At 43.4% G+C, this 27,788-nt stretch overlaps 2 protein-coding genes and 1 long non-coding RNA gene across 6 annotated transcripts; 1 reads left to right on the plus strand and 2 right to left on the minus strand.

Moving 5' to 3' along the window:
- Nucleotides 1-5: 5 nt before the first annotated feature.
- polr2l (RNA polymerase II, I and III subunit L) lies at nucleotides 6-1,120 on the minus strand. Of its 2 annotated transcripts, none has more exons than XM_003969683.3 (3): nucleotides 995-1,120; nucleotides 621-725; nucleotides 6-423 (listed from the first exon to the last, which is right to left on the minus strand). In XM_003969683.3, exons 2-3 carry the CDS (start codon nucleotides 713-715, stop codon nucleotides 315-317), a joined length of 204 nt encoding a protein of 67 aa, XP_003969732.3. In that variant the 5' UTR covers nucleotides 716-725; nucleotides 995-1,120; the 3' UTR covers nucleotides 6-314. The 2 variants fall into 2 exon arrangements, with proteins under 2 accessions (XP_003969732.3, XP_011608475.1); XM_011610173.2 differs by having other exon boundaries at nucleotides 621-746; nucleotides 995-1,080.
- A 359-nt stretch (nucleotides 1,121-1,479) lies between these two features.
- On the minus strand, nucleotides 1,480-3,963 carry LOC115252152 (uncharacterized). The gene is made up of 2 exons (XR_003890591.1): nucleotides 3,807-3,963; nucleotides 1,480-3,115 (listed from the first exon to the last, which is right to left on the minus strand). It is a non-coding gene; the product is annotated as an uncharacterized lncRNA (long non-coding RNA).
- Nucleotides 3,964-4,531: 568 nt separating this feature from the next.
- Nucleotides 4,532-27,748, plus strand: dagla (diacylglycerol lipase, alpha). Of its 3 annotated transcripts, XM_029846109.1 has the most exons (23): nucleotides 4,532-5,171; nucleotides 5,273-5,725; nucleotides 5,902-5,998; nucleotides 14,115-14,216; nucleotides 14,296-14,507; nucleotides 14,604-14,705; nucleotides 14,786-14,924; nucleotides 15,041-15,128; nucleotides 15,452-15,586; nucleotides 15,670-15,747; nucleotides 16,129-16,253; nucleotides 16,498-16,648; nucleotides 17,551-17,634; nucleotides 18,070-18,147; nucleotides 18,357-18,437; nucleotides 18,633-18,775; nucleotides 19,694-19,762; nucleotides 19,853-19,925; nucleotides 20,227-20,435; nucleotides 20,758-20,884; nucleotides 23,565-23,731; nucleotides 23,955-23,972; nucleotides 24,398-27,748. In XM_029846109.1, exons 4-23 carry the CDS (start codon nucleotides 14,122-14,124, stop codon nucleotides 25,482-25,484), a joined length of 3,261 nt encoding a protein of 1,086 aa, XP_029701969.1. In that variant the 5' UTR covers nucleotides 4,532-5,171; nucleotides 5,273-5,725; nucleotides 5,902-5,998; nucleotides 14,115-14,121; the 3' UTR covers nucleotides 25,485-27,748. The 3 variants fall into 3 exon arrangements, with proteins under 3 accessions (XP_029701969.1, XP_029701968.1, XP_011608476.1); XM_029846108.1 differs by having other exon boundaries at nucleotides 5,273-5,998; XM_011610174.2 differs by lacking the exon at nucleotides 23,955-23,972 and having other exon boundaries at nucleotides 4,534-5,171; nucleotides 5,273-5,998.
- The last annotated feature ends 40 nt before the right edge of the window (nucleotides 27,749-27,788 follow it).

Below are 27,788 nucleotides of genomic sequence, written 5' to 3' on the forward strand. Positions count from 1 at the left end.
AAGAATGAATTCAGTAATTTCTTTTTATTTCACAGCAGTGACAGCAATAGCAATTCCAATAATTGGTCTTAAAATTTTCTAATTTTAAGGACTTATTTTACTTCCTGAGTGCAAACTCTGCACCACTAATGAAGAAACCCCTTTTATCCAACCAACAAGTCCAATGCCAGGAAGTCACAATCTAAAGAAACTGTTTTCATTCTGCACCTGCCAACAATGCTATCCTCATAAAAATAAAAGTTTGAAAGGTCTTCACAGATGAGTATGATGGGATTTTAATCTGTCCATGGTGCAAGTCTTTGCGGGAGCCATCCTCATTTCTCCAGTGGTGCGTAATTCAGCAGTTTTTCAATAAGATCCACATGAGAGAGCAGCATCCTCCTGCAACAGTACCGCTTCAGGCCTAAGGCATCCAGGGCATCACTTCAGAGGAAAAAAGATGATAATATTAGTCCTAATCCATAGCACAGAGATTAGTGACATTCTAAATTCAGGATCAAAGGGAAATGCCTGTTATTATTATAAGAACATTGCATTGACCACTTTAGCCTCTGGGTGAGGAAAGGGTGACCCAGTACATCATGTGTGATGACGGATAAGGGCTTAATGTTGCATCTCACCCTTCGGTGTACTCTGCTTGCAGCAGACCGAGGTATGCCTCCCATTTGTTACCCACGATTTTGCCACAGGTGAAGCACCGGATGGGGATGATCATTGTCAGTAATCTAGGAAGAAGCACGAAACACCAGGACAACAAAGAAACGAGAATGTCATTCGACTATTCCAGGGAATAAGAAAATGACAGGAATACAAACACTAATATCGTTTCGGTGTAGCTTCACTGCAAGAACTAAATGGCTCGCTAAAGCTAGCCGTTAGCAACGTGGTTGTACCACAAACTTAAAAGGCGTTTCTGTCTTAAAGGTTTACTATAGTATCTGAGTCTCTGAGTATTAATTAATAAAAGCCGAAAAACCAATTCAAATTTACTTACTTATCGTCACTTGACCAGTATTTTAGATTTAAAAACCCCTCGTGAAATTGCGTTTCCCTCACTCCTCTCTCTCTACGCCACAACAGCCCGACTTCCGGTAAAGGGACATTCAAAATAAAAGCCTTTTTTAAAAGAACTTTTTTTTATACATAGTTTGTAAGATGAAATCCTCTTTTTTTTAATGCCCCCCCCCCCCCCCCCCCCCCCAAAAAAAAACAAACAAACCAGCAATTAATACCACTTATTTAGAATAAAATAATAAAAAAAACTAAATTACTCAACATGGTGAAATATTTAAAAAAAAAAATAACACATTCAAGTACATAAAGTATTGTATATACGAAAATTCAAATTGTGTTGTTTCATAAAGCTCGATTTGGCATCCAATACATATTTCATTATTCTAAGTATAACATTGTTATGCAGCATTGAATGGCACACCTTAGCATATCGCTAAGATATACTTATTAATAAACACTCATTCGGACTGGTTGACTGACTTTAATGTGAGTTAGAGTACACTTGTTTTTACATCAAATAAACTGGAGCAGAGCAGTGAGCATAAGTTAGAAATATATCAAAGTTTTAACTATCATTATCATACAGCCATCATGAAAAACATTGCCCTCACCATCACCATAATTTAAAACATCAGTCGTTTCCATCCTTAACATCATGTACCATCACCAGTAATAATATAACATCATTCATGTCTTGCTACAGTATATTCTAAATGAGGAGGCCTACCTGAATTATTGCATTTATACGCTGTTGAAATTATGAAAATAAGATTGTTTACTTTTTTTCATACATTGATTGTACAATGTAAGGTGAAGATAGTTTTGGTTTCAGTATATTTTGGATGGCTGGAGGTGTCGGAGTGAATGCATCATGTTTTTAACTTTTTTTTTTAGTGTGGCCTTTCTTTTGTATTTACAAGATTGGTCAACAACTGTACAGGTGAATGTGGGCGCCGTGAAGACCGACTCAGATAATCTTCTGACATTATCGATGACGTTTTTCTAAAGTTACTGGATAACTTGAATCGGTGAATCTGCTATGATTGTGAATATTTAGGATGGAATGTAGCTGAACTGTAATATGATTAGAATATCAAATATATTTAATCCACAACAAGAACTAAATCTACTGTAATTCTAATCCACATGGTGTTTCGTCCTCACTAGTTTCCTACAACACATCTAGAAATCACTGCAGACTTATACAGATGTATGTTTCTCCATTGTATGACAATGCTTGGATATATAGGGATTATTTGAATACTTTGTTGATTAAAAAGACTAATAGAATCTCCTCATTTAATTGCTAACTCTGACAAAATATGTGCAATACATTACAATGCATATCCCCAGCTATATTCCGGCCGGTTCTTTGACCTTCCAAGGAAAATAAGACATTCAAATAATCTGGTTCCTGTTCTTTCATCAAAGCGAACCGTGCTCTTTTCCACTTCAACAATGATCAGATATTTAAGGCTTTTGCCAACATCTGTGGAAACAGACTAAAACAAACATAAGCAGTTTAATAATCTCCATTTGAAGAGACTTGGATAGTAAGCTCAGACCAGCAGACAATTATTACATGTGAGGTGTAATTTTGAAGCAATATCATGCATGCAGCGTTGGGAGATTTATTTCACTAACAGTGATAGCAGACTAAAAAAAAAATCCCATAAAATGCATAGTAGCCTAGCCCCCATATTACCATCATAGTCTGTGAGCTATACTGCAGTGATCCCTCTCCTTTTTAAGCAGTAGTTTGGTTTTAATTCCTTCTTGCCAGCAGTATTACTCCCAGCAATATGGCTCCTGCGGCAATAACGGCACCCCCGATCAGAAAGGGCTTCAGGTGTTCCAGAGAGTCCGTGCCGCTGGCCGCAGCTGCGGCACCTGCCGTTGCCTCCGCCTCCGCCTCCGATGCCCCATTTTGTGGAGGAGTCTCCGTTTCGGGGGCTGCAGGGGCAGGGTCGGCTTTGCGAGGAGCTGCCGGCTCCTTCTTCTCTGCTTTAGATGCCGTCTTGGGCGCTGTGGCCCCGGCCTTGGCTTTAGCTTCCATGGAGATTTGGTTTGGTCTTTATACGGTCAGCTCTGTAACGCTTCACTGAGGAAAAACAGCAAACAGACACTGCCAGATTATCCCCCTATATTAGGCTGAAATGTGTTATCTGCTCTGTTGAATGTGGAGACAGTCACATAAGAGTCCTAGTGGCCTTGTGCCTGTATTTCAGCGAAGCAGTCATCTGGAGGCGAGGCCTTTAATGTGACCTTGGAAAAAGATGACATTGATGGGAATACTGACCGTTTAGAGATGGTGGGATGATGAAACGTCGCGGATAGATTATAATCTCACATAGAACGACGTCGACAATTTTATGCCCGCTTCTGGTGCGAAGCATTTCGACCAGCAATGATTTAGATGACAAACAGGTGTTGCATTTGGCCTCATCTGTATTCAAGCACTGACATACGAATTCTTACTGTAGCAAGCGTCTAATCCAACATAACATGTACAGAGCATGCTACTGCTCTTCCTCTCTATTATGTCGCATGAGTCATGAGTGCTATAAATGGGGCACAAGATGGAGGAGAGAAATAAGCACCACAGCGTTGCTGTTAAACAATCAATAAGAACAGAAATGAGGGTGTAGATTATAGAGAAGGCACATCTGACACAGAATTAAAGAATCACAGATGGTGATTGCAGTATTAAAATGGGCACATGTCATTTACAAAACTGATTTCTATCAAATCCTGATGTGATGTTGTGGCAGCAAATGTGGGATTTCACCTACCTCCGACAGGTCTGCAAAGAAAACAGGGCTGGAAAGATGTACGAGGAGCTCGGCAAATTCTGTGAATGGAAATAACCCTCAAAATGGGAAAATGAGGGGAAGTGGATAGAGGACAGAGAAGGCAGGAGGAGGAGAATGAGAAACGAGGAGGAGAGCCTGGAGCGTACCATTATGGTCCATAATATGGGGGGGAGCTTATTTGGAGTCAGCTCTTTTTGGTCCTCATTTAAAATCACCCACAGGAATCTGATTTATTTAAGATACATTGGAATATATATATTTTTAACGTATTAACCATAACACAAAAAAAAGTTTTACATGCATTTGTATGTAAAATATCAGAGGTACAAAAAGTCCAAATATATCTGAAATATTAAATGTGACTTTTATCTTTGGTACCTTAAGTTAAGGTGTTCAAGTATTTGAAGTCAGATTTTATATATAGATGTATTCTTGTAAGAATGATTATAAATTAAGCTTAAAGTTAATTTAAACTGAAAATTTCATGTAATGTCATGTTATGTCAAAGTTGAATTGGGGTTGTTGAGCCAGCACAGGAAAATAAAATTTATCAGAATTTAAAAGGAAACTAAAATCTAAATTTATATATCTATACTTCCTCATTTCTAGTGTATCTTTTCTGATACAATTCAAGGAACCTTTTTTTTTTTTTTTTTGCTTCAGTTAGTTTCTACACATTCTCACATCACATCATCATATTTGTCAAAAACAAAAAGGCGAGACCTGATGCAGATGTTAAAGCACAAATCTATAGAAAATGGGAAAATCACAGCGATTTCCCCTCTGAAGTTTATCCCCACAGCGGCAGCGTGACTGTGGCACACTCGCCCGCATTTTTGACAGATGACACGGCGCCTTCGCGCGTACGTTCGGTGACACGATCCACGCCCAGTCCACGGCCCAAAGAGAAAAAGGCCAAGATAGTCATCGGTAAAACATGGCGTCGACGTGACGGCGTTGGACTTTGAAGTTAAGACAATCCTCCTTGCTACGTCATTTGCGCTAAGATGCCAATAACCAAATTGAAATGGCTCTCAAAACAATTAATTTACTGTCTGAATGTTTGGTGATCAAATTACGCTTTAGACGCGGTGAAACCAGGACTTTTTTTTAATAGGTAAAATTTCTTTTTCCACACTAGTCAACATGCCCAGCACCACCGACGCTAATTTTCGTGTTAATTGGCACTAGACTGCGCCTGCGCATTGGCCCAACTACGCTTAATTTAACACGAAAACTAGTGAATGCTATTTAATTTTTTTTTAGCACGTATCGCTCGAAACACCCCGTTATCCCGAGTTTCTCAACAAGAACACTGTTTGACAAACTGTCCGGGACCGGGTGGTGAGTTTCCAGACGGAATCCTCTCTACCGACATTCCCTCTTTGAGTCTGTTCCCGATTCCTTGAAATTCACAAACCACCGGTGGCGCCCTTTCTCCGCAGGATCTCCGGCGTTTCTGCGGGGCAGGACTTCCAACGCGGGGTCGGGTGTGCGTAAACACAGCGGCGATTGGGATTCACGCGGAAGCTGAATCACGAATTGGTACGTTGCGGGAGGAATAACGCACCGGGCGGTGGGCTACAACCCCGGGGAAACGCTCCCTCTGGTGCTCTGGTGGCCGCGCTGGGGTTCGGGAGTTGTCCGGCGGATGGCACACTCAAGCTACTGACGAAAACGCAGGAGAGGAAGGGCTTTTTCTTCTGCATAACTGAGACTCTTCCGCTGGTATTAATAACTATGCCGAGCACCGACCGACCCACCGACAGGAACGCCAGCCGCGTCCATTGAACACGCCGCAGCCGGGGACGTGTTGCGGCGAAGCGGAGAACCCCACCACCGACCTCTGCTCACATCACAGCCGTTTAATTGATGACGCCTTCGCCGGCGTGCTCCAGGTCTGCCTGACACCTGATTCATAGCCGAGGAAGCCCCGGCTCTTGGCCGCCTCGGAGCTCGTTCCCCCCGCGGCTGTTGTGATGACGTTCGCCCGGTTATCGCAATTAAACCGAGCGTGATTTTTTTTTCTTTCTTTCTTAATGTGCGTGTGATCTATCCACCGACGAACATTAAGAGGAAAACGAGGTCGGAGCGGCTCTACAGTGGGAAGGAAATGGGAGAGCGAGCGGAACCGATGCAGTGGATCGTGGCGAGGCATCGTCAAAATTCAGGTGAGCGGGATGAAGAGCTCGGCGATCCGGACACCGCTGCCCGGAGCCGCCGCGTAGACGTGCGGGGCAGTGGGCTCGCCTCCGCGGGTACATTTCCACCCGACTACTTATGCCAAACACATATTTTTAGGCCACATCCACGTTAACTAGGCCCGGGGAACGTGATGGATGCAGCTGTCCTGATGTGGTTGGACAGTCCTACGGATCGACTTGTTGGAATCGCGCATTCTGGCGCTGTTGCGCGTCCAGACCTGTAGGGTGGCCCTCATCTTATTGCATTATCCATCTGACAGCCCATAATGAGTCGAATGCTGGTACATTACGCCCCATCACACCTACTTTTCTTTAGTTGGCGATTGCTTTGCAGATTATTTTGGGATTTAGTTGCGTAATAATCCAGCCTTTTCATTACGAGAGTGAAAGTTGACGAACCATCGAACCATGTGGACCTTTTTTTTATAATGTTGCCGAAGGGAACGTGAGTGATCAAAGGAATGCTGCGGGTGTGGAAGTATGTGATCACTCACCGGTTTATCTTCCGTGCGTGTGTTATGCTTTGGTAACCAGATAAGTTTGCTTTAAGCAGTCCCATTTAAGCGCAGGAGTCGGCTCAGTTTAACCGCCTTGGCAACATTTTTTTAAATGGACCTACATCCTTTGGCCTGTTGACGAGCCTGTATATGGATATTTGCATAAGTAATCGACTCCTGTATGTAAAGCTGGAGCATGTGTTTACACATGGTCCAGTGGCATCCACTGCTACCTGTACTGGAATCAAGGACCTCCAGGGAAACCTGGCAGGTGCCCTGACTACCCCCCCCCAATCAAAGATTGTTTGACAGCCGGCCCAGTGCCAGAAAGCAGATTTGTCTGTCCCAATTCCGTCAAATTATTGTGGCTTATTTGGTGTAACAAAGCCTATTGTGGGTGAAAGCTCACAGTAAGTAATCTCACCATTTTGGGATTATGCAGCAGTAAACTAGATTAGTTTGCAGTGTTAACTGTTTCGCACTTGCCATTATGACACATTTTTTTCCCCCTGTATGTTTAGTTGGGAGGTGGTTGTTATTACAAGAGGTAAGACGGCTATAAGATCATCGTGTACAGGAATTTCTGTTCATACACTGGTACGGTAATTTGAAGATTAGTTTTAACTTTTCCCTGTAACACAATGATTTGAATGCATGTAACAGGCCAATATTTTTCTCTTACAGTAAACTAGCAGATGATGTGCCACTTAATCTCAAACGTGACCCCTTAAATATTTCTGCGGACCTGTTGAATCGGCTGCAGCCTGCAGCGGGTCCATGCTGACAGCAATGCGGCGAGCGTGGACGCTAGGTAGTGTGTCATTGTATGCGTGCGTCCCCTCCCTTCCAGAAAGCACGCTGTATTGCAAAAACCTATAGGACCAGAGTCATGTGATCCTGCTCAACCACTGACAGGTTGCTGTTCAATGCACAAGTGTCAAAATTTTAAGTGCCGCTAAGTATTCGGCGCTCTGATGAAAGGCTGCGCTCGCAGTGGTACGCTCAGTCCGCAGCGACTGCATCCAGATCTGTGCATGGCTCGTATCAGCAGGCCTCAGACTGGTTGGCAGGACACGCGTTGCCACCCCAACACACAAAAACACCACTAACGTATACACAAAGACACACACGCTGTCAGCAGTTCACATACTACCACGCCAATCGAAACAAGAGAAAATGTAGTGGGAAGAGGTGAAAGGGATTGAGTGGGTGGCAGTAGGAGAAAAAGATGGAGAAAGAGGCAGAGGGAGAGTAGGAGTGAGTGGCACATGGCTTTCAGTCTAAAAAAAGATGAGCAACACAAAACCACAAGCAGGATCTGTATTAACCAGAGGAAGGGGGGGTCGGGGAGGGCTGGAGAAGAAGATGTAGGTCTCGTCCGTGCTGAAAATGGTGCAGATGCACACGCGCGCTCATAAACGTCCTCCTGAAATATGAATACTGAATGAGGTTGTGGGTAGAAGAGAAGTAGGAGAGGGCGTGAAGATGGGAAGAAAGCTGCGAGATGGAGATGGCAGAAAGATGGATTTTATCGGGTTTTTTTTATGGAGGACAGAAAATTGCTGCGCGGAATCTGGAGATAGATCATCTTTACAGAGCAGGACAAGAGATGGAACAAATGTTAGACATCATCTTGATCTGTGGAGTAGAAGGTTGACCCAGGCTGGAAAGGCGAGGGACTGGAACAGACATTAACCACGTTAGCATGTAGCCTTAGATTCACCCTAGATGCATGTAAGGTCTCCTTTGAATTGGGGTCAGTGGATATTATCCAGCCCGTAAACTTTGCCACATCATTCCTCCAAATCCTACCCTTATCATGAAATGGGCTGGAACATTTAAGACAATATTTGAACAGGAGTCTGTTCTCCTGGGCTGTCAGGCACACCCTAGTGAATACAGATTCTCTGCAGAGTTCCTCTCGGCTAATGTTGCTGTATGTAGTTAAGGAGTGTTATTTTCAGCCTTCTCACAAATCACATCCCTGATGACCATTGAAATGTGACTTTAAAGTTTCTCAGGTAGCCTCTGTTGACAAAACAAGGGCTGGTCACCTGACATTGGCACAGCAGACGAGATCACTAGTGGCTAAGTGTATTTGATTTGTAACAGGATATCGCTTACACGATAAAGGACGCTTAAAATGCACCGTTTGGCCATTTCTAAAAGTGCAAGAGAAAAACCTCATGCTGACACTTTTCACGCCACATGTGATAAAATCGTAAACCACGGGAAGTAGAGCAGCAGTAGTCATACTTTAGACTCCCGCAGGTTTCCTTCTACTCGGCCTGTAAATAAAATAAAGCAGTGGCACAAAAGGTATCGTTCCTTCACTATTGTTGGAACGATTGTTCCAATAAGAGTGTTGTCCGCATGAAACAGAAGAGCTGGATGTGACGTTCAAGGGTACTTGATGCGTCTTGTGGCTCCCATCACCCACATACAATGCAGTCCTCCACTCCTTCCAACAGCAAAACAAACGTTCACCCCATTCCAGGAGACCCAGTGACCCACCACCATGTGACCCAGCAGACAAAGGGGAGACACCTCAACAGAAACTAGGTGAACGACCCGACCAACCACCCTGCTAACGACTCTCAGGTGACCACCCAGATCATTAGCATGCTAATGGTCCACAGGGGCTATATATTTTCAAGCTCTCTCCCCAGCGATTTCAGAACTGAAGAAGCCTTCTGGATAGAAGGCGAAACGTCTTCAAGAGAAGAAACCCAGTCCAGTTGACATAGAAAACTACCTTGGATACAATGACCTGGATGATTGAGAATCTCCACAGACATCTCACAGAGGTCCAGTCCTCTCTGGATTACTGACTGTTCAGCGTTTGACGACAGTAGGATTTGTAAAAAAAAAAAAAAACGTTAGATCCGTCTTCAAAGCAGATTGGTGTAGGAGGGAAGCGGCACCTCTGTCAGAGAGTTGGAGGGTTCTTGGTTCGAACCCAGAAAAGAGGGCTGGGGGTAACTTACTCACTGTCCACAATCATTCCCTCTCTCTAATGATTGTGCATCATTGTTTGGTTATGCGACAGAACGCAGCTTGTGTGTAAAAAAACAAAAAAAAACAAGAGTTTTTCCCTCTGTGGGATTAATAAATTCTGCAGCTGCTGCTTGTTAAGTGACCCTCACAAATGAGCATTGTTTCATGTCCGCTTTCAATCAAGGAGAGCGGCAGAACTCCTTAAACCCTAAATCTGCTCTGAGCATCTCTCTCTCCCCCAGTAGGCCAGAAACTCAGCATGCCCATAGAAACTGAACCAGCATTGCAGGATAATCTAACCTTGGCCTGCATGCTTGTGCATGCTAATGCACATTTTTCACAGAGGTATGGTGCAGCATCAAATACTCAGCTGGTTGTAGCAGCAACAAGACATTTTTAAGAGCGATAATGTAGAAAGGATCCATGTTGTCAGGTTCAAACAAGTAAATGTGGGTTTCTCTCAAACGTCGCTGTTGCTTATGCGTGTGTGACGAGGGACATGGACTGTTCAGTGTCAGTGGTGTTACAGGTTTCTCAGGGCACAAAACAAACAGACTTAGTGTTGCTGCAGGACACTGTGTGAACGGGCTGCACGTCTTACTGGCACCGAACCGCGCTGCGTAAAACCATAAAGCTACGGTTGTCTCAGGTGAGACTTCAGTTTTGGGATTCAGGTCCCTTGTTTATTTGGCCCACTCATTGCACCGTAAGTCTTATTTAGAGCAAGCAATTCCTTCTCGGCTAATATTTTAGATGCTATGCTACACAAACGTGACCTTGTTTGTTTCAGCAAGACAAAGCCATGACGATGGCCGGGGAGTCCTGTTATTGTTGTTGCGTCACGTGGCTCCAGGGCCTGGGCCTGGCACGCAGCAGCACGCTTTGAGAAGCACAAAAGCACTGCGCACACAAGAATATGTCAGGCTCTTGACAAAACATGTGTCATTTTTTTAGATTTTTGGCCGTGATAAGAATCCCAGCGCGTGTGACTCAAGTCTTTTACAGGAAGCATGATCGCAACTGTCATGACAGCAGCTCACACATTTGGCCTAAAGGTTAGGATTTAGGCATTTAGCGTGAGCAGGGTGTTCCCCTCGGCTCCTACACTTGTGTTCTAATGTATGATCCGAGGTCAAAAGAGTTCTTTCAGTGACTTTAATCCTCGTGAGGCTGCTGCTACTTAAAAAACCAAAAACAAACAAGTTGAGTCACTGGAGGCATTTAATCAAGTTTAGTTTGACACCATCTGCTGATGATGAACTTTAACAGTGGGATTAAAAAAAAAAGCCCATGTATTCTTATGCATAGTTTAAATAAATAGCCATGCTTGCTATGGAGAACGACTTTGCCTGTCAGTAATTACATATAGGAAAACGGATTTTTGTTTGAAGCTACGTAAAACATTTGTGATGGTGGAGCTTCGTTATGGTCTCGATTGCTATTTTCCAGAATAGCGTGAGTTGATTTTTGTCTTTCCGGCACAGAGCAAACTAGAAATTAGATCAAGTTTGAACATGACATGGCTGTTATGGGTAAGGACACCTCCTGCACCAGAACCTCTGCCCCTGCTAGCCTGCAGTCTCAGGAAAAAAATACATTTGGTGTTGAATCCAAATAAGATGAAATGCTTGGGTGTAGGCTATGGTAATTGCTAGTTTTTTGTATCGCATTACACTCCTAATATTCTGAATAAATGTTCTCAGAAGAAAGCTTGACCTATGGGACCCCGCAGGGCCCATAATTAATGGGAGTATGATATGCTAGTATTTCAGTGTCAAAGTCTGCTGCTAATGGCCTCGGCGAAAAGCAAAACAGCACCACTAATCGGCCAACATCTCCTCCCTTGATGGATGGGAAAGGGGAAGCACATGAGGATGTTGGGCAGAGGCAGCCGTGATGGCCAGAACGATGTTTTATAATGTCTGTAGAGCTGATCTCATACAGGTCGGTTGACATTCTTTGTGCTCTGAAAATACAGACAGGAAATCACCGCTTTCACCAGTGCAGCTTGACGGGACGACTCTTTTAATTATTTAGTAGGTGTCTTCTCGTTTGGAAAATGTGCTGTGCAGATAAGAGTTACTTCAGCATATTTTAGTTCTGTCTAGTCCCAATGTTTGGTGACTCTTTCCTCTCTCCTAGGCTTCCTCCTCCAACCATCCTCTTCTGGGATACTGCTTCTCTGATTTTAACAGGTCACTATTAGGCTTCCCCTCAGTGATATGGACCCATTTACTCAGCCTAGTTTCTTCTATCCTTCCACAATGTTAGAGCTGGTTCACATTCTAGGGCATAAAATAAAATGGAATCTCAGCATGATACGTTTCAGCTAATCGGTGTATGTAGTAAAAGCCATTAAAAGCCTTTGCTGCTTGAATTACTTATTGGAAGGTATAAATCTCCTTTGCAAGATAATAATATTGGGGGTTGGAGTGACTTCTGATGTGTGCCTATTTTCATAATGGGAAAATTATGATGCATCTGATAGGTTGGCGCTTGAGAATCGATTTGTATGATGCATATAAACTAAAGCTAATGAAAAGGGTTCAGCATTTCTCTATATTGCAGACGCACAAAAGTGGTTGGATTGTACTGATGTCTGCAGGTGCAGGATTTGGAAACATGTAGCATTAATATTTCACTGATGATTGTATTTGTCTTCCAAGCATGAACAGGAAAGTTAAATAGATTACAATATGAATGAACACTGTTTTGGGGCTGAGGCTGTATAATAAGGCACCAAGGCCTGAAGTGAAGCAATTAAAACTACAAATTTGTCAGCTTGTAATTTAACACAACAAAATGTGCAGACACATTGTATAAATCTGAGCACTAACTGTATTTTGTCACATTTAAATGATTTTGATTTAAATAACCAATATTGGAGACATTTGTCTGTATAAGCTTTGTGTTATGAAAACTGATGTCGCAATAGTGTTTTGAGGGCACTTGATTGTGTTGAACCAAGACAATTTATTGTGTTATTATTGTGTCTTTCGGGCATATTGATTTCTTTTTACTAGACAGTATTTTGTGGCTGGTCATCTGTTAACGTGATGTGATGGTTTCCTGTGTGCATTTTCAGGTTGTTGTCAGTTTTTGGCAGCGGGACTGTGAGAAGGCAGAGATGCAGAGAGGTTTTAAAATGGCCCCAGTGCCTGACGTGCAGGGCGGTCCACGCCAGTGTGCTGGTCACAACCCTTCTGCAAATACCAGGAACTCACATTGACATGCAACACAATGTTTGATTTGTTTTGGGGCAAAATGCAAATCAGCGCAGGTGTTTAGGCTCATTGACAGGACAAATGTGGGGAAGGAGCTGGACAAAAACAAAAGCTACTTGATAAAAACAGACGAGGGGAAGGTTTTTTTTTTTTTTTTTAATAGGCTTGTCGTGAAGATAAGAGTTGTGGCCTCGGGGTGGCGGGGGATTTTTGCCAGTGATATGTGTGTGGTTACATGATAAGGATTAGTATAAAGTTCACCTTTGAGTTGGTGCCAACAGCTTTTTTTAACCTTTAAACTATATTGGATGTATTAAATAAGGGTGAAAAATCTTCCAAATGTTGAAGCCAAGTTAAAGTCGGTATTGCTCTTTTTCATTTGGCAGCTAGACGTTCTACGCATAATTGCTTCATCCTGATGGAAGGAATTCTCTTTGGACAGACTTAAAGTGTTTTTTAGCTTTCAGCAAATGTGCAGGAAGGACTGGCGATAAAGGCTGCATCAGCCTATAACGGCACCATAAAGCCTGCATCAGCATCTGCGTGGCTTCTCCTCTGCCCGCTTCCTCTGCCCCCTTCCTCTGCCTGCTTCCTCTGCCTGCTGCCTCTGCCTGCTGCCTCTGCCCCCTTCCTCTGCCCCCTTCCTCTGCCTGCTTCCTCTGCCTGCTGCCTCTGCCTGCTGCCTCTGCCCCCTTCCTCTGCCCCCTTCCTCTGCCTGCTTCCTCTGCCTGCTGCCTCTGCCTGCTGCCTCTGCCCCCTTCCTCTGCCTGCTTCCTCTGCCTGCTGCCTCTGCCTGCTGCCTCTGCCCCCTTCCTCTGCCCCCTTCCTCTGCCTGCTACCTCTGCCCCCTTCCTCTGCCTGCTTCCTCTGCCTGCTTCCTCTGCCTGCTGCCTCTGCCTGCTGCCTCTGCCTGCTGCCTCTGCCTGCTACCCGCATCCCACCGTGCCTTTTACACTTCACTGCAGCATTGGCTGGAGGCACCTTATGTAAACGTAAGAATTTTTTTTCTCTTCAGCAAAGACGACGAACAGGGAGACAAAAAGTTGCTTCTTTGTGTTGGCGCACAGAGCTGGTCCTTCTTTTGTTGAGGAAGGAGCTCGCATTCTCTGCGTCCTTTCACTCTTCGGCTGGTCCCATTATCTGTCATTCCACTCTGCTCAAGTCTATTTCTGTTTTGGTCCCTTCAGCTCTTCCTCGGTTTGGCAGTAGAGGCTTTCCAAGGCCATCCTTGCCTTACTCATGCTGATGTTGCACCGCTTCATGCCAGCATAAATGTGCTGTGTCATCTTTTGTCATTGTCCCAACATGAATAATAATTAAGTCGATTGGTCCAATGTTGCTGAAGATGCTCGTCTCTTCCTACAGGGCAGTGATGCCTGGGATGGTGATGTTTCGGCGGCGCTGGTCAGTTGGTAGTGATGACCTAGTGCTGCCCGCTCTCTTCCTTTTTATATTGCACTGCATCTGGTGAGTTCCTGTCACTGCTTTTATGGCTGTCGACTTTTATTAAAGACTCCACCAGTACGTCTGTGCTTTTCTCCCCCAGGTTGGTAGTTCTGTCTGTGGTTCTCTTCGGCCTTCCGTACGGCTCCGACCAGTCCTGCTCTGTAACACTGGTGGACCATGGCCGGGGGTACCTCGGCATTCTGGTCAGCTGCCTCATCTGTGAGAGCGCCATCATGTGGTTGAGCATGAGAGGCAGCATTCTGTACACCCAGCCCAGGGAAGCTGTGCAGTATGTCATCTACATACGGCTAGGTATCGGGAGAATTTCTTTTAGTTTGCAGCTTACAATTTGAATGCGTTTATCCTGTTTGGATGCATCACTTTGCTTCCCCGTTGGTCTCCGTCCAGCTATTCTGTTGGTGGAGTTGGTGTATGCTGTGGTGGGAATTGCCTGGCTCGTCCAGTATTACCAGCCGTGCTCTGATGTCACTGCCAAAAACCTGGCTTTGGGTGAGTGAGAGGACCGAAAAAGAAATCCAAGAGGACGCTGTTCTGGTTTGTTTTTAAAATAATCATCACTGTTTGTGCAGGAATCGTTGCCTGCAACTGGCTAGTGATACTCAGCGTGTGCATTACCCTCATGTGCACCTTTGACCCCACGGGACGGACTTTTGTCAAACTGAAGGCCACTCGTAGGCGTCAGCGCAATCTCACAACTTATACTCTCAGGTATTAAAAAGTCAATTTTCTCTCTTTTAATAATTAATTACCTAAAAAATGAAATACAAACATGGCTAACAAAACTATTTTTGCCGTCTTTCTGCCTTTTTCCCTCCCTCTGTTAGACATCGGCTAGAGGAAGGCCAGGCCAGCAGCTGGAGCAGGAGACTTAAATTCTTCATGTGTTGCACGAGAGCCCAGGACACACAATCGGTGAGTCACACTGCGGTCTTTCCTCTCTGCTGACAGTTCAAATTAAAAGGAACAAATCCCTAAGACCATGACCAAAAGAAGTTGTTCCTCATAAACATGAATTAATCTCAGCCCATTTCATCGTGCAAGCAGCCCAGAACAAGTGAAGAACCTCTGCTCTAGATGCCCCACAACAGTACTGTTATTGTTCCTCAGAAAAGCTAAAACCTGAAAGTTATTAGGAAATCTTCACAACAACAACCCTGCCGACTCACAAGGGAAAGACTGAACATTTCTGACCGTGTGTTTGCCACATGTCTCTACGTCTGCCCCCCTCTCTGCAGGATGCATATTCAGAAGTGGCCAGTCTTTTCGCAGAGTTCTTCAGAGACTTGGACATCGTGCCCAGTGACATCATTGCTGGCCTGGTACTCCTTCGGCAGACACAAAGGTCCAAGAGATCTTCGATCCTAGACCAGGTACCCCAGTCAGATTTTTGAAATCAGCTCAGTTGCTCAAAGTTGTTCTCTTTGTATAAAATAACCTTTTACATTGTTCCAAGGCCAACAATGATGTGATAGCCTTTTTATCCGGAATGCCCGTCACTCGGAATACCAGATACCTGGACCTCAAGAGCTCTGTGAGTTTCCGCCGCTAAAGAAAATAATTGCCTAACTTGAGAAAGAAAGAAAAGAAAGGAGTTGCTTCATTTCACATTATTCAATTGATTGCGCAACAAAATTTCCATGCCAGTTGGAGGGTCAGTCCTGATCCCGTCAACACTGTGTGTGTTGAGGTCGAATTTGTGACGAAAAGCTCATGTTTATAGTTTGATAATAATGTAATGTGTAGGTAGATCGATGAAACACTGCAAAAGCCTCAGGGTCTATTTTAAGGAGCCTTTTGTTTACTTCCCCCCCCGGCTTATTTAATTAGTTGATGAATTCCTCCTGTTTTCAAACCTCGCCCTCATTCGTCCTCTCACAGCTATTTGTGTGTCTGTGTCTGCCTCCTGTCCCAGGCTGAGATGAACATGTACAAGGATGTGTGTTATTACATGCTCTTTGCACTGGCTGCATACGGGTGGCCCATGTACCTCATGAGGAAACCTGTCTGCGGATTGTGCCACCTCGCCAGCTCCTGCCCGTAAGCACTCCAGCACTCGCACAGTTTGGATTCTGGTTTCTTTTGAACCTCATTTTAGCCCACACCTAATTTCACATCTTCCAGCCAAAGTGGTAATCTACAGAGACGCCAAGTCATTCTAGTTTTTCTAGTAGTCTTTTTATCCAGAGAGGATTAATTTGAATTTCCAATTAATTGCTGTGCTTCTCCTGTTTGTCTTTGGACATTTTTAGGCCATTTTTTCCTCCTCTCTCTCTCTACCCAGCTGTGCGTCAAACTCAGGCTCCCGGCTGTCTCAGACCGTGACAGTGGAGGAGGATAATTGTTGTGGCTGTAACATCCTAGCCATCCGTAGACACTTCCTGGACAGGGACCTCAAGCAGGTTCACATTGTCTACACTTCCTGCCATGATGCTGTGAGTAATCTGACAAGCAGCTAATGAGCATCAGAGGTGTTGGGGCCTTGCTTCCTGAGTAATACAAAGGAAGGGCTGTGTGAGTGATGGGGGATTTTCATCCGTCCATCATTTTCAGTATTCAACTGTTTTCCTGCCCATCATTTGTCTATTTTGCTAACACTTTACTGGACACTCACTGTTGAGATGTGCCATCCACGCTGCCAGATTTTCAGTCGATCCCTTGTCTTTGTGGCAGAATATTGAAGTGTATTTCTGTTCTGGTCACATGATGTTGTTCTGTTGGGTTTCAGTCCATTTGCCAGGGCCTAAAGTCTGTATTAATAGTTTCCTTTGGAGGGATATCCCTCTCCTCAAGGAAGAGCCAACTTTTTATGCCTTCGCTTCCTGAAAGGTTGATTTAGGCCTGTGTGATTACTCTGTAATCGCCTGGGCACATCCTGTTTGTTGTAGGCTCCAAATGTGGTGCACAGGTAAACCTTTACAGTCTAGCTTTTTATCAAGAACATCATTAGTGACATTTTCAGCACTGTCTTGCATAACTTTTCGTACTTTTAAGAAAATTTTTACCCTATCCTCAGTTGTTCTTTTTAGGAAAAAATAATACTGTGAAAATTACCTCATATTTTCTGCTTAGCCTTTAATATATTTACAGTTAGCCACATGGTGAACACTGGTTGGTTTGCATATATTTGTTATTAACATTTTTAAGTGAAACCCATAACTGGAACATGGCTGGGCAGCCAAACACAGTATTAGGTAGTGCTCAGGACGGCTTGGAACCGGTCAATATCAAATGCGGCAGCGTCATAAATATCAGCATTACCCTCCTTCTCTCTTAACCTCCTCCTCCTCTTACTCACGTTCTCACCTCCATTTATTATCTCACGCCTTCCACGCAGGTTTACGAGACACCGTTTTTTGTGGCGGTGGATCACGATAAAAAGAAGGTCGTCATTAGTATCAGAGGAACGCTGTCGCTGAAGGTGAGTCTCGGTGTGTTCACCTTGTTTCAAAGTCATGTTTTCCCTTTTATACACTGAGGACAACCTCACCTTCAGACACCGAAAGGAAACGGGAGCATTTCCGTGATAAATATGCAGATTTCTACGCATGCATTTCAAAGAATCTGCATCTATACTCAGTGATGGTCAATATTAGCGGGCAGAAAGATGTAAGATGGGCCAATCGTGTAACTAAATGTCTAGAGAGATTCTACCTCAGTTTCACATCCATAGTACCCCAGATCTAAAGTAACCAAACACTGACAGTTGTTTCAGTGTGTAGATCATCTGAAATTAAAGTTTACCACAGCAAACTGTGAATATGGACTATATGGCTTCAGGAACATCCAGATCCTGTTTTTAGTTGTTGTTTTTGTGCTGCAAACATGTTTAAAAGAACTTGTGGTGTTTTGTCAGGACGCCTTGACTGATTTGACGGGAGATTCGGAACGTTTGCCTGTTGAGGAGCAGCACGGGACCTGGCTGGGCCACAAGGTAAGAGAAGACTGTCTTGAGGTGTTTTTGTACCACTGTCTCCTCTAATATCATTTAAGGGAGGCCTTGTTTAAACCCCCCCAAGGTCATCTCAGTAGATGGACTAGAGTATCTTTAAGAGATTTATGGTTGCATTCCTGTCCCAGATTTCAATCCTGATGTCTTGTCCTCCTCTGAACCCCCACCCCCCACCCCCCCCACACTCTCAGGGGATGGTTTATTCAGCAGAATACATAAAGAAGAAACTGGAGCAGGAGATGATCCTGTCACAAGCCTTTGGAAGAGACTTGGTACCTGACTCGGTTTACTTTACAAAGAATGATGGGAGCAGTAATGACTATTTTCCATAATTTCCCAAATCAGTTAATTTTAATATAGACATTTTGAGCTTGCACATTTTAGAATATGCAGAGATTTAACCAAAGCCAGAGGATCGTTACTCTTAACGCAGTTGTAAGTGTAATGACTCTCTCCCTCTGTCCCAGAACAAGGGCACCATGCACTATGGGCTGGTGATAGTAGGACACTCTCTGGGTGCAGGCACTGCTGCTATTCTCTCCTTCCTTCTGAGACCCCGGTACCCAACTCTGCACTGCTACTCTTACTCTCCACCTGGGGGTCTTCTCAGGTAAGTCGGGCAGACCTCCGTAGGCATGTTAAGGCACATTAAAGCTTTAAGTTTTTCCAAGATTGGTCTACAGCTCTTGTTCACGTCAGGTTTATATAATCTGAACTGCTTTTAATAGAACCATCAATGTGATATTAAGCATTTACTTGCATCACCACAAACATTTATTGCCTTTAACTTACACGTGATTGTGTCAGCATTTATCAGGGCCATGACTCGGCTGTAAAAACTGTCCCTTGGTCTGTTAGTCCAAACACTTGGTGTCCTGGGTGTGTGTTTCTCAGACTGCTGTGGGCCCTCAGATGACGGGACAGACCATAAAAGCCTCAGTCTAATGTTAAAGTAACTGTCGTAACTCATGACCCTCTCACTGTTTTCCACTGTTTCTGTTTGGGCAGTCGTTCAATAGTTGCATTCCTTGAGTCAAGAGCCGGTTGCTACAGAGAGGCTTGAATATTTTTGGCTGTCGCTTGGGTTGCTGTGTGAAAGTGCACCTGTCATTGAATTCGTTTGGTTGATTTATTAAAGGTATTTTGGTTGATTAGTTGTGATCATGATGCTGACAGATTGTTGATGTCTTCACATGCAAATAGAGTGGAAATGGTGCTACAGTTGTTAGCGCCTGTTTAGTTTATGGCACATGTGCAAATTGGATTGGAGGGTTTTTCTTTCCATTAGTGCTGTTTCTATTTTTACCTGCTCATTTTTCATTCAGTTCAGCGCCATCACACCTTGTGGGTTTTTCTGATTGATGCTCAGGATCAATAGACATTTTATGTTCCGTATGACAGGGCCTCAGACTCTATTAGATAACCTTTTTAGGAGATGTTTGTTTTGTTCTCTTTCTTATCACTTGTTTACTTTATATTCTGGTGTCATAATTTAGCTCTTTCTTTTCTTCTGTTGCTCTCTTTCTAGTGTGGATGCTATGGAGTACTCCAAAGAATTTGTAACATCTGTGGTGTTGGGAAAAGATCTGGTACCCAGGTAATCCTTCTTCCCAACACAGTGTACTGTGGTTGACTTCACACTTTCTAATCACTGCAGAATTTTCTGTTTGGTTTAATTCTTTCTAAGACTCGGCCTGTGTCAGCTGGAGGGTTTTCGACGCCACCTTCTGGAAGTTTTACAGAAAAGTAACAAGCCAAAGGTAAATTAATGTCATTTTTATGTTGTGGAAATTAAAACGAAGGTCAACCATATTGTTTAAACAAAATTAAATATACACAATATCCTGTCAGTAGTATTATGGGTTTTTAAAAAAAAATTAATTTGTTTTCCTTGAACATCAAACATTATAGTTTAGTGTCTGATTAGAATTGTTGTCATGTGCCAAATAAATAAATATAAAATATATAAAAAATACAATTGGTAATATAAAATGCTATAAAATTTGAAACAGTTTGATGATGTTGGAGAACTAAAATGCATTTTTTTCCCCCATCCAAAAGTGGAGAATCATTGCAGGAGGAACAAAATGCATCCCCAAGTCTGAGCTGCCACTTGAGGAAGAGGAAACTCAGGCTCGGCCAGCAGCACCCCCCAGCAGTTGCCTGTGGCCCCACCTCAGTGACCTCAGTATCGCCCCTTCAGCCTCCACCCCGCTGTACCCTCCAGGCAGGATCATCCACGTGGTGCACAACCATCCTCCTGAGACATGGTGAGAAGCCAAATTTGAAGGGTCCCTCTCAGTTTTACCATATTTGTTCAGGAATTTAGAAGAGAGTGCAGTCATAATTCTGGAAATGGATTTTTTTTATTTATTCAATTTATATCCCCTAAATCAACAAATGTTTCAAGATATTGTAAATAAACACAGCCATGGGTATTAAATATACATTTTGGCTGTACGTAACAATCAATCAACAATGCAATCCTAAAATACAATAATGGTTGAACTGTCACATGTCAATGTCACATGTTTGTTTGTATCCACATTTTAAAAAGATCAGTCTCAGACTTTCCCCTCTCCCTCTCTGTAGCTGTGGCCAGGAAGAGCCAACCTATTCTGCTCTATGGGGGGACAACAAGGCCTTCAATGAGGTCATCATATCACCCGCCATGCTTAATGAGCATATGCCTCACATGGTGATGGAAGGCCTTCACAAGGTCTGTTATTTATTTTGTCCTTTGTGCATGCTCCTTTGGGTCTTTGCTGAGGGGGTGAATTGGTTTTGCTATTCTGGATTTCCAGCACTGGATCATTTAAATTATGGAGGAAGAAGATGATTACATAACTCTGTAATTCAGCTTCTTTCTCAAGAAAGTTCAATAGCTGTTTGTGGGGCCAAACCACCCAATATATTCCTGTACTAATGAGGAGTATTCATTTCTTAACCAATGCTATGAGATTAAACATTTTAGAAGAAGAGCATTTGTAAACTTTGTCTAAATATTCACCTGACAGTCTCAATATTTGCAGTAATTATCAAAGATGCAGTTTTGTGTCCGCTTTAGGGCTCCTAAACTACACTGGGTCTTGTTTGGTAGTTGAAATTGAGGCTTTCATCATTTAATATTTGTTTTTGCTCATGCATGCCGTCTTTACAAATTCGAATCCCCTGCTTGTACTCCAGTCTTCAAGCACGGGAAACCTTCTCATGGTTGGGTCCTCGTGTCCTGTGTACAGAAATGAGCAGCACCTTATCATGTTACTGATTGCATGTGACGGACATCACGGGGTGGCTGTGGTCTTGCTGGGGATGAATCAGTGTTGCCGTTTTTCTCCTCTCTTGACTTCCTGCTTGTCCAGGGTCACTGGATGGGTGTTTGTGTTTGTCCTCCGTACCTGGTGTGTAGTATGATAACTCTGGTGTTTCTGCAGGTGCTGGAACCATTTTGTCCCCTGTCTGAACAGGAAAGCTCAGACCTAGAGGAAGTGGAGTTCATTCAACCAGCTAGCAGTGCTGCAGAGCTCTTGCCTTCACAGACAAAATTAAATCCTTGTTCTCTCCCTTCTGACTCTTCAGCTGCCACTCCAAAAGATCTGTCCTGCAGCGCTGTCCTCGCAGAGACCATTATCGTCCCTGTCCCTTTCACTGCCATTCCTGCTGCTTCTTTTTCAGACACCGATGCGGGTCTCCCTCTTCCAAGCTTTACTTCTGACCCACAGCCTCACTCTGGGTCAGCCTCCCCTGATTTTAACAGTCTTTCTGATTCTCAGTCAGGAGCTCCATCTGTGGAGGATGACTCAACATTATCATACCCACCCAGCGCTCCCCCTTTTACAGATATTATTACAATTCATCCCTCTAATATTCCAGCAGATGAGAGAAATTGCTCCCCTACAATTATGTAGAAGCTCTAAAAATGCCAGAGATCTGTATGCCGGATATGATTTTGAATTATCAGTTTTATTCAAAATGAAATGCTTCCGTTAAAGACGGCACCGAGATGGAAAAGCTCATCATAGGGAGGGGAGCAGAACCCAATCTATTTAAACATTCCAGCTGAGGGACAATCTGGATCCCCTAGTCTAGGCAGGCAGGACTCTAGGATGTTGCCTAATTTGTTCAAGGATAAGACAAAAAAAAAGAACATTTAAGAATTGCATGCTGAAGCGGTGAGGTCATGATTCAAATCCAAATTCATTCTTTTCCTTTCTTATTTTGATTTCAGCCCTTTTCCCCACAGCTATGGTGCATCTGGTCAAGTGCAGTGGCATGAACTTGATCACCTGATCGTCTTGAGTTTTCTAAATTCACAAGCTTCTTCTGTAACTTCTCCCTCCTCATGAAATGTTGCCTTTTCTTCCTTCTTGGACGGGTGGTTTGGTAGCGGCAGCTCTTCTCTGGATTTTCTCCTCCCTTTCAGAACCACTTCCTCACTCACAATCCTTTAAAAAAGTCTCTTCCGCTGCATTCAGAGTGGCAAGAGGAAATACATGTGTGAATACTGCTTACCAAGGATGGCAAATTTCTGATTCAAGATTTGTCTTCCACCGGACATTTTAAGATGTGCCTACGTAAATTTAACATGTTTAATGTTTACTATATTTATAATTACAGGTGATAGCTGATGTTTTCTGCACTTTATCACGTGCAGCTGTCATATGTCATGTGTCATATTCATCTTGTAACAGCATCATGCTCTTGTTCATGTTTATATCCATCTGCATAACTAAAAAGCATATAAACAGCATACATCTGCCATTTTAACACCTCGTGTCTTCAGCATGTCTGTTATTTTCCCCCATTGTATCGATTCCATGTTGCATTGTCATGTGAATTGTTTTTGCCCTTTAACTGTTCCCTTTTTTTTAGATGAAAATGGTTTAATGTCATTTGTTTTAATCAATTAAAAGTAACATATTGTATACCTACATTTTGTAAGTGTGTAATTATGTAATTTTCCATTAATGTAATCATTTTTCTTTCTATTTGTAAAGAAAAGTTATAACCCTGAATATTTTTAGTTGACTAATTCATGGATTACTGTTTACTTTTAGACCCTTGCTTCTTCCTTCCTCAGAATTTATCACTATATTAATGTGTTGTTAGACTTTGTTGCACTATTGTGTACATAAACAATACATTAGGAATCTTTCTTACCTGATTAGTAAAAGAAATGATGGTCTTTGTGGCCTCACATATGACTAAAGATCTTAAAAGAAACATGCATTATGGACATTTGCAATACAGAATATCAGCATTTTACCTGTAGTAAATGTGATTGTTTATCAGTTAGAGCAGGTATGTGTATTATAATCATTTTTTCCTCTTTTTCCCTGATACATCTGTGCATCTTCCTGTCAATCACGTGCCTGTGTGAACCTCTGTGCGTGTGGCAGGTGCTGGAGAACTACAACAAAGGGAAAACCGCTTTGCTGTCTGCAGCCAAGATCATGGTGAGCCCCACGGAAGTGGACTTGAACCCCGAGTCCATTTTCATGGATGCGTCAGCAACTTCTCAGCAGCCGACGCCTACGGTCCACCACCGCAGGAACAGTAGTGTTCGGTCAGTACCGCGCATCACTGTAGGCGCTTAGGAGCTTTGATTATTCTGTATATACAGTTCTGCTTTCACAAGTCATACCTTGGAACCTCTTCTTTAATGTTAGGAATAATAATTTAAAATGTTATTGTAACTAGTCGGTGCAATATTCCCGATGCTAACAGATCCTTTATTGTTCTCTCAAAACCATTTCTGTATGTTGTTTTGTTGTTTAAAAAAAAAAAAGACAAAAACCATTGTCACGGTAAGCAAAGCATGCTATACTAATTTTGCACACTATGCTCCCTTTTCACATGCACGCTGTCTGACCACAGAGCAGTCACGACGTATGGTAGTATTCAGATCCCTCCACATTGTCAGTAGTTCAATGTCAGGATGAAATCCTGGTGGTAATGGCTCGATTGTGTTACCTTCTAAGATGCTACAAGAGCTCATTTACCACTAGGATTCACTCCTGACCTCCCAGCCCCCACTCGGTCGTTTGATTTTTGCAGTGTTTTGCACCTAGAATCTAGATGTTTTGTTGAACTCTAACTGGATCTCTCCCTCCTTTAACACTGTGTGAAATGTGCCTGCCCGTTTTCCACATCCACGTTGCCTTTTGGGTCCTCCTTTCGTCCCTCCATTCCCTCTCACTCCTCTCCAATCCCTTCTTCTCCTTCCCTCTAGTTCATGTGCCCAATCCGAAATATCCTTGGATGGTTTCTCCGAGTGCCCCCCTCCTCCAGTACCCGTCGTACTGCGTGGTGCACGGGAGCGGCTGGCAGTGGAGCTGAGGGACCGTAAAGCACCATTAGCCATCATGGAGAGTCTCTCGGATGCCGAATCCCTGTACAGTTTGGATTCCCGACGCTCCTCTGCCGCGCTGAGGGGTTCGCCTATGCTGAGTAGCCTCCCGTTCCCTCTGGACGCGCCAATTCCTGAAGAGAATCCGTCTCTCAGTTCTCGCACAGAACTGCTGGCTGCTGACTGCCTCTGCCAGGCGACACCAGAGCACCTGGGTGAGGTTGGGCCTTTCTTTACCCCGACAAGATCTACCCCGGAATACCCCATGCATCTGTCTCCTGCCACACCTCACTTCAGCGGACACCACACCACAGCTCTGTTGAACCACAGTGTCCAGGCTCAATCTGTAAAACCAGACCCCAATCTCAATCCGAAAATTCTTCCCGATGGGGATCAAGAGATCCCAGGCGTCTACAGCCCTAGGAGCACTCCTAATGCCCCGCTCAGTCCAGTGGTTGGCTCTCGACCAAATGACAGAGAAAAAGAGGATTGGGAGTTGGGGTTAGCAGAGAAACAGTTACACGCAGAGAAGGTTCTTACTCCTCCTCCCCAGCTATCCAATGGGAATCCGAGCCAGGCAGTGTTGGAGTTTGCCCAGTATTTAGACTCACTATTCAAACTGGATGGCAGCAGCTCGCCGCCTCTGGAGCTGTCGGACGCAGAGTCGGAGTCGGGCCGGGGCTCCTTCGAGCAGGGCGATAGTCTGGGAAACGGACAGCAGCTGGATGACAAACAGCTTCTGGCCAGAGCAACACTGGAGCCAAACCTGGTGCCCAAGCCCCCCCGCACCTTTGCCGGATCAGCTGATCCCTCTTCAGGCATCTCTCTGTCACCTTCCTTCCCGCTTTCATCGTCCGAGGAGCTCAACGACCTGTCACCCGGGGAGGGTGCCTTTCCAGCCATAAACTCCATACGAACCTCCAGCCCCTGCCTCTGTCCCGAAGAGAACACGCTGTCATCAATGGTGTAGTGTTCTCCTGAGACTCCGCTGGTTCTTTGCTCTGAAACGCGAGGTGTGACCACACAGACTCTGAAACATATCACTGTACGTGCATGTGATGGAATGCATTCACTCATCAGAGAGCCGCTGACAGAACCAGCTCTCAACTGATTTCCATTCTTCAGGTTTTTTGAATACTGTTTCAAACATTTTCACACTATTGCAAAAGACTAAGAAGAAAAGATACCTCTCTCTGCATGCCAGGGGGCTGACCTGTTTCTGGGGTAACAAACCTATAACAAATATACGTGTTTTGTAGCTCCATGATGCCATTATGGAAAAAAAAAAGAGGGGAAAAAATGGTCTCATCTGCATAGGAACACGTCCGGTTAAAATGAGCAGGGATTCAGATTTCACACTATAGTGGAGGTATCATAGACGCATCATCTGTGATGATGGGCTGTTCCACCTCCTGCACCCTCAGCAGCGCCAGCTTATCTTTTTTTTTATTTTTGCAAATGGGAATAAGAAAATGGGTATAGTTGTTTCTGAACAGGAGGGAGAAGAGATGGGAAAAAAGTTCCTCAGGTCTATAAAGAATTGACTTTGAGAGAGTGTGTGTTGCTTTGGTGAGAACTCATGTGTCTTAAAAATGTAGTGATTGTGACAGTTATTACAGACGCCTATGGATGTTTCTTAGTCTTGGTTTTTGCTTTATGGTGCATGAATTTTTGTTTTCATTTTTAAGAGAAATGATCTATTAGCCACACAGCTTGACATTTGAAGACTCTTGCACAGTCACGTTGTCCATCACTCCATTTGCAAAAAAATTACACATTTAATTGCCAAATGTATTTATTGTATTTCATTTTGTATATTTATAAAGCCACTTTATTATTTAAACACTGTAATTTTCTTCCCAGGCTATTCTGTTGTTGCACATTAAGACTGTTACACAGCAGAAAAGATTCCATCCTGAAATTAAATTAGGGTGACTAGGGTTTTTATTTTTATTTAACCTTTTTTTTTGGATTGGAACCGTTAATGAACTTGCCTGCTGCTAAAATACCCTTTCACAGCAACGTGCCATGGCCAGGATCTGCGTGTTTTATGCATTTCAGAATGGGGTGGTTGGTTGTAGAACATCGTAAAGCTCCGAAAGTCTGCAGATATCATTATCCAAATGTCACCCTTTTGAGAGAAACCAATCAGGATCACATGACTGATCCAGTGATCATATCCTAAATATTAGCCAGGATCTCATCTTTTCTCTTGGTGCTCACAGCCATCTTGGATGTCAAGGTGTTTGCTTCCCTTTAACACGGTTCACCTCAGACACCCTCGAGTTGGGAGCGAATGAATGTGGGCTGGACCGTTTTGGAATGCAATTCCTATAGTGGTGTACAATATATCATATCAGTCTGGGCGTTTTCACTATTTATTACTGGTAATGTTTCACTTCTATTGCTCTGTTTGGTGGTGTTTTTGTTTTTGCTTTTGCAACCGATTGATTTCATTTCAGTGATTTATCTAAGCTAACTTGGGGACAGTGTGAATATTGTTTTTGGACTTTCCCAAATTTAAGGAGATATTTATTTCTGCTTTTTACTGTCCGAGCGTGCAACTACTAGATATTCAGCAATGGCATGGGGGACAGTGTCCTGTATCTACAAATGTTTGATAGAGGAGACACCTGCTGCGTCACCACCAAGCCCACTCACCATGGTGAACGACACACTCACAATAAGATTTTCTCTGGTCACTCATAAGAGTTCCAGCCTGTTTTTACAGTCAGACATCACTCAAGTCAGTCCTTCACAGCAAAATCTGAATTAATTAAAACTAATTAGGATAAGACAGCAGTTTCCTTTATTCAGAAGTCTTGCTTGCGGTCATTTATACAGTAAACGCTGCTGAAAGAAAGCATGATAATGTCCACCATGATGTGTACAGCACCATCTTCTATGTGTAATTATTTATGCAGATGTCTAAAAAAAAAAAGTGAATTTCCAATAGAATTATGTAAAAGAAAATCTATATAACAATAAACTTATATCGAAGGATATCAATAATGGCATATAGAAAATTTGACATCGAAATATTTTATCATATTTATTCGTATTGGCAGGTTTACAAATTGGTCTATATTGAAGAGGAATATTTCAGTTATGTCTTGTCCATGTTTACCTGGTTTGCTTCCCTTCCTTCCTTCCCTGCCCCATAATGAGAATGTATGTAATCCTCCCTCTTACTGCCCTGCCTGTTATGGAATAAAGTGCAAACTATGATCAAAATATGACTACCTCGAGCATGTCTTTAAAAAAAAAAAACCAA

The sequence above is a fragment of the Takifugu rubripes genome, chromosome 13, assembly GCF_901000725.2.
Source record: "Takifugu rubripes chromosome 13, fTakRub1.2, whole genome shotgun sequence".
Lineage (NCBI taxonomy): Eukaryota > Metazoa > Chordata > Actinopteri > Tetraodontiformes > Tetraodontidae > Takifugu > Takifugu rubripes.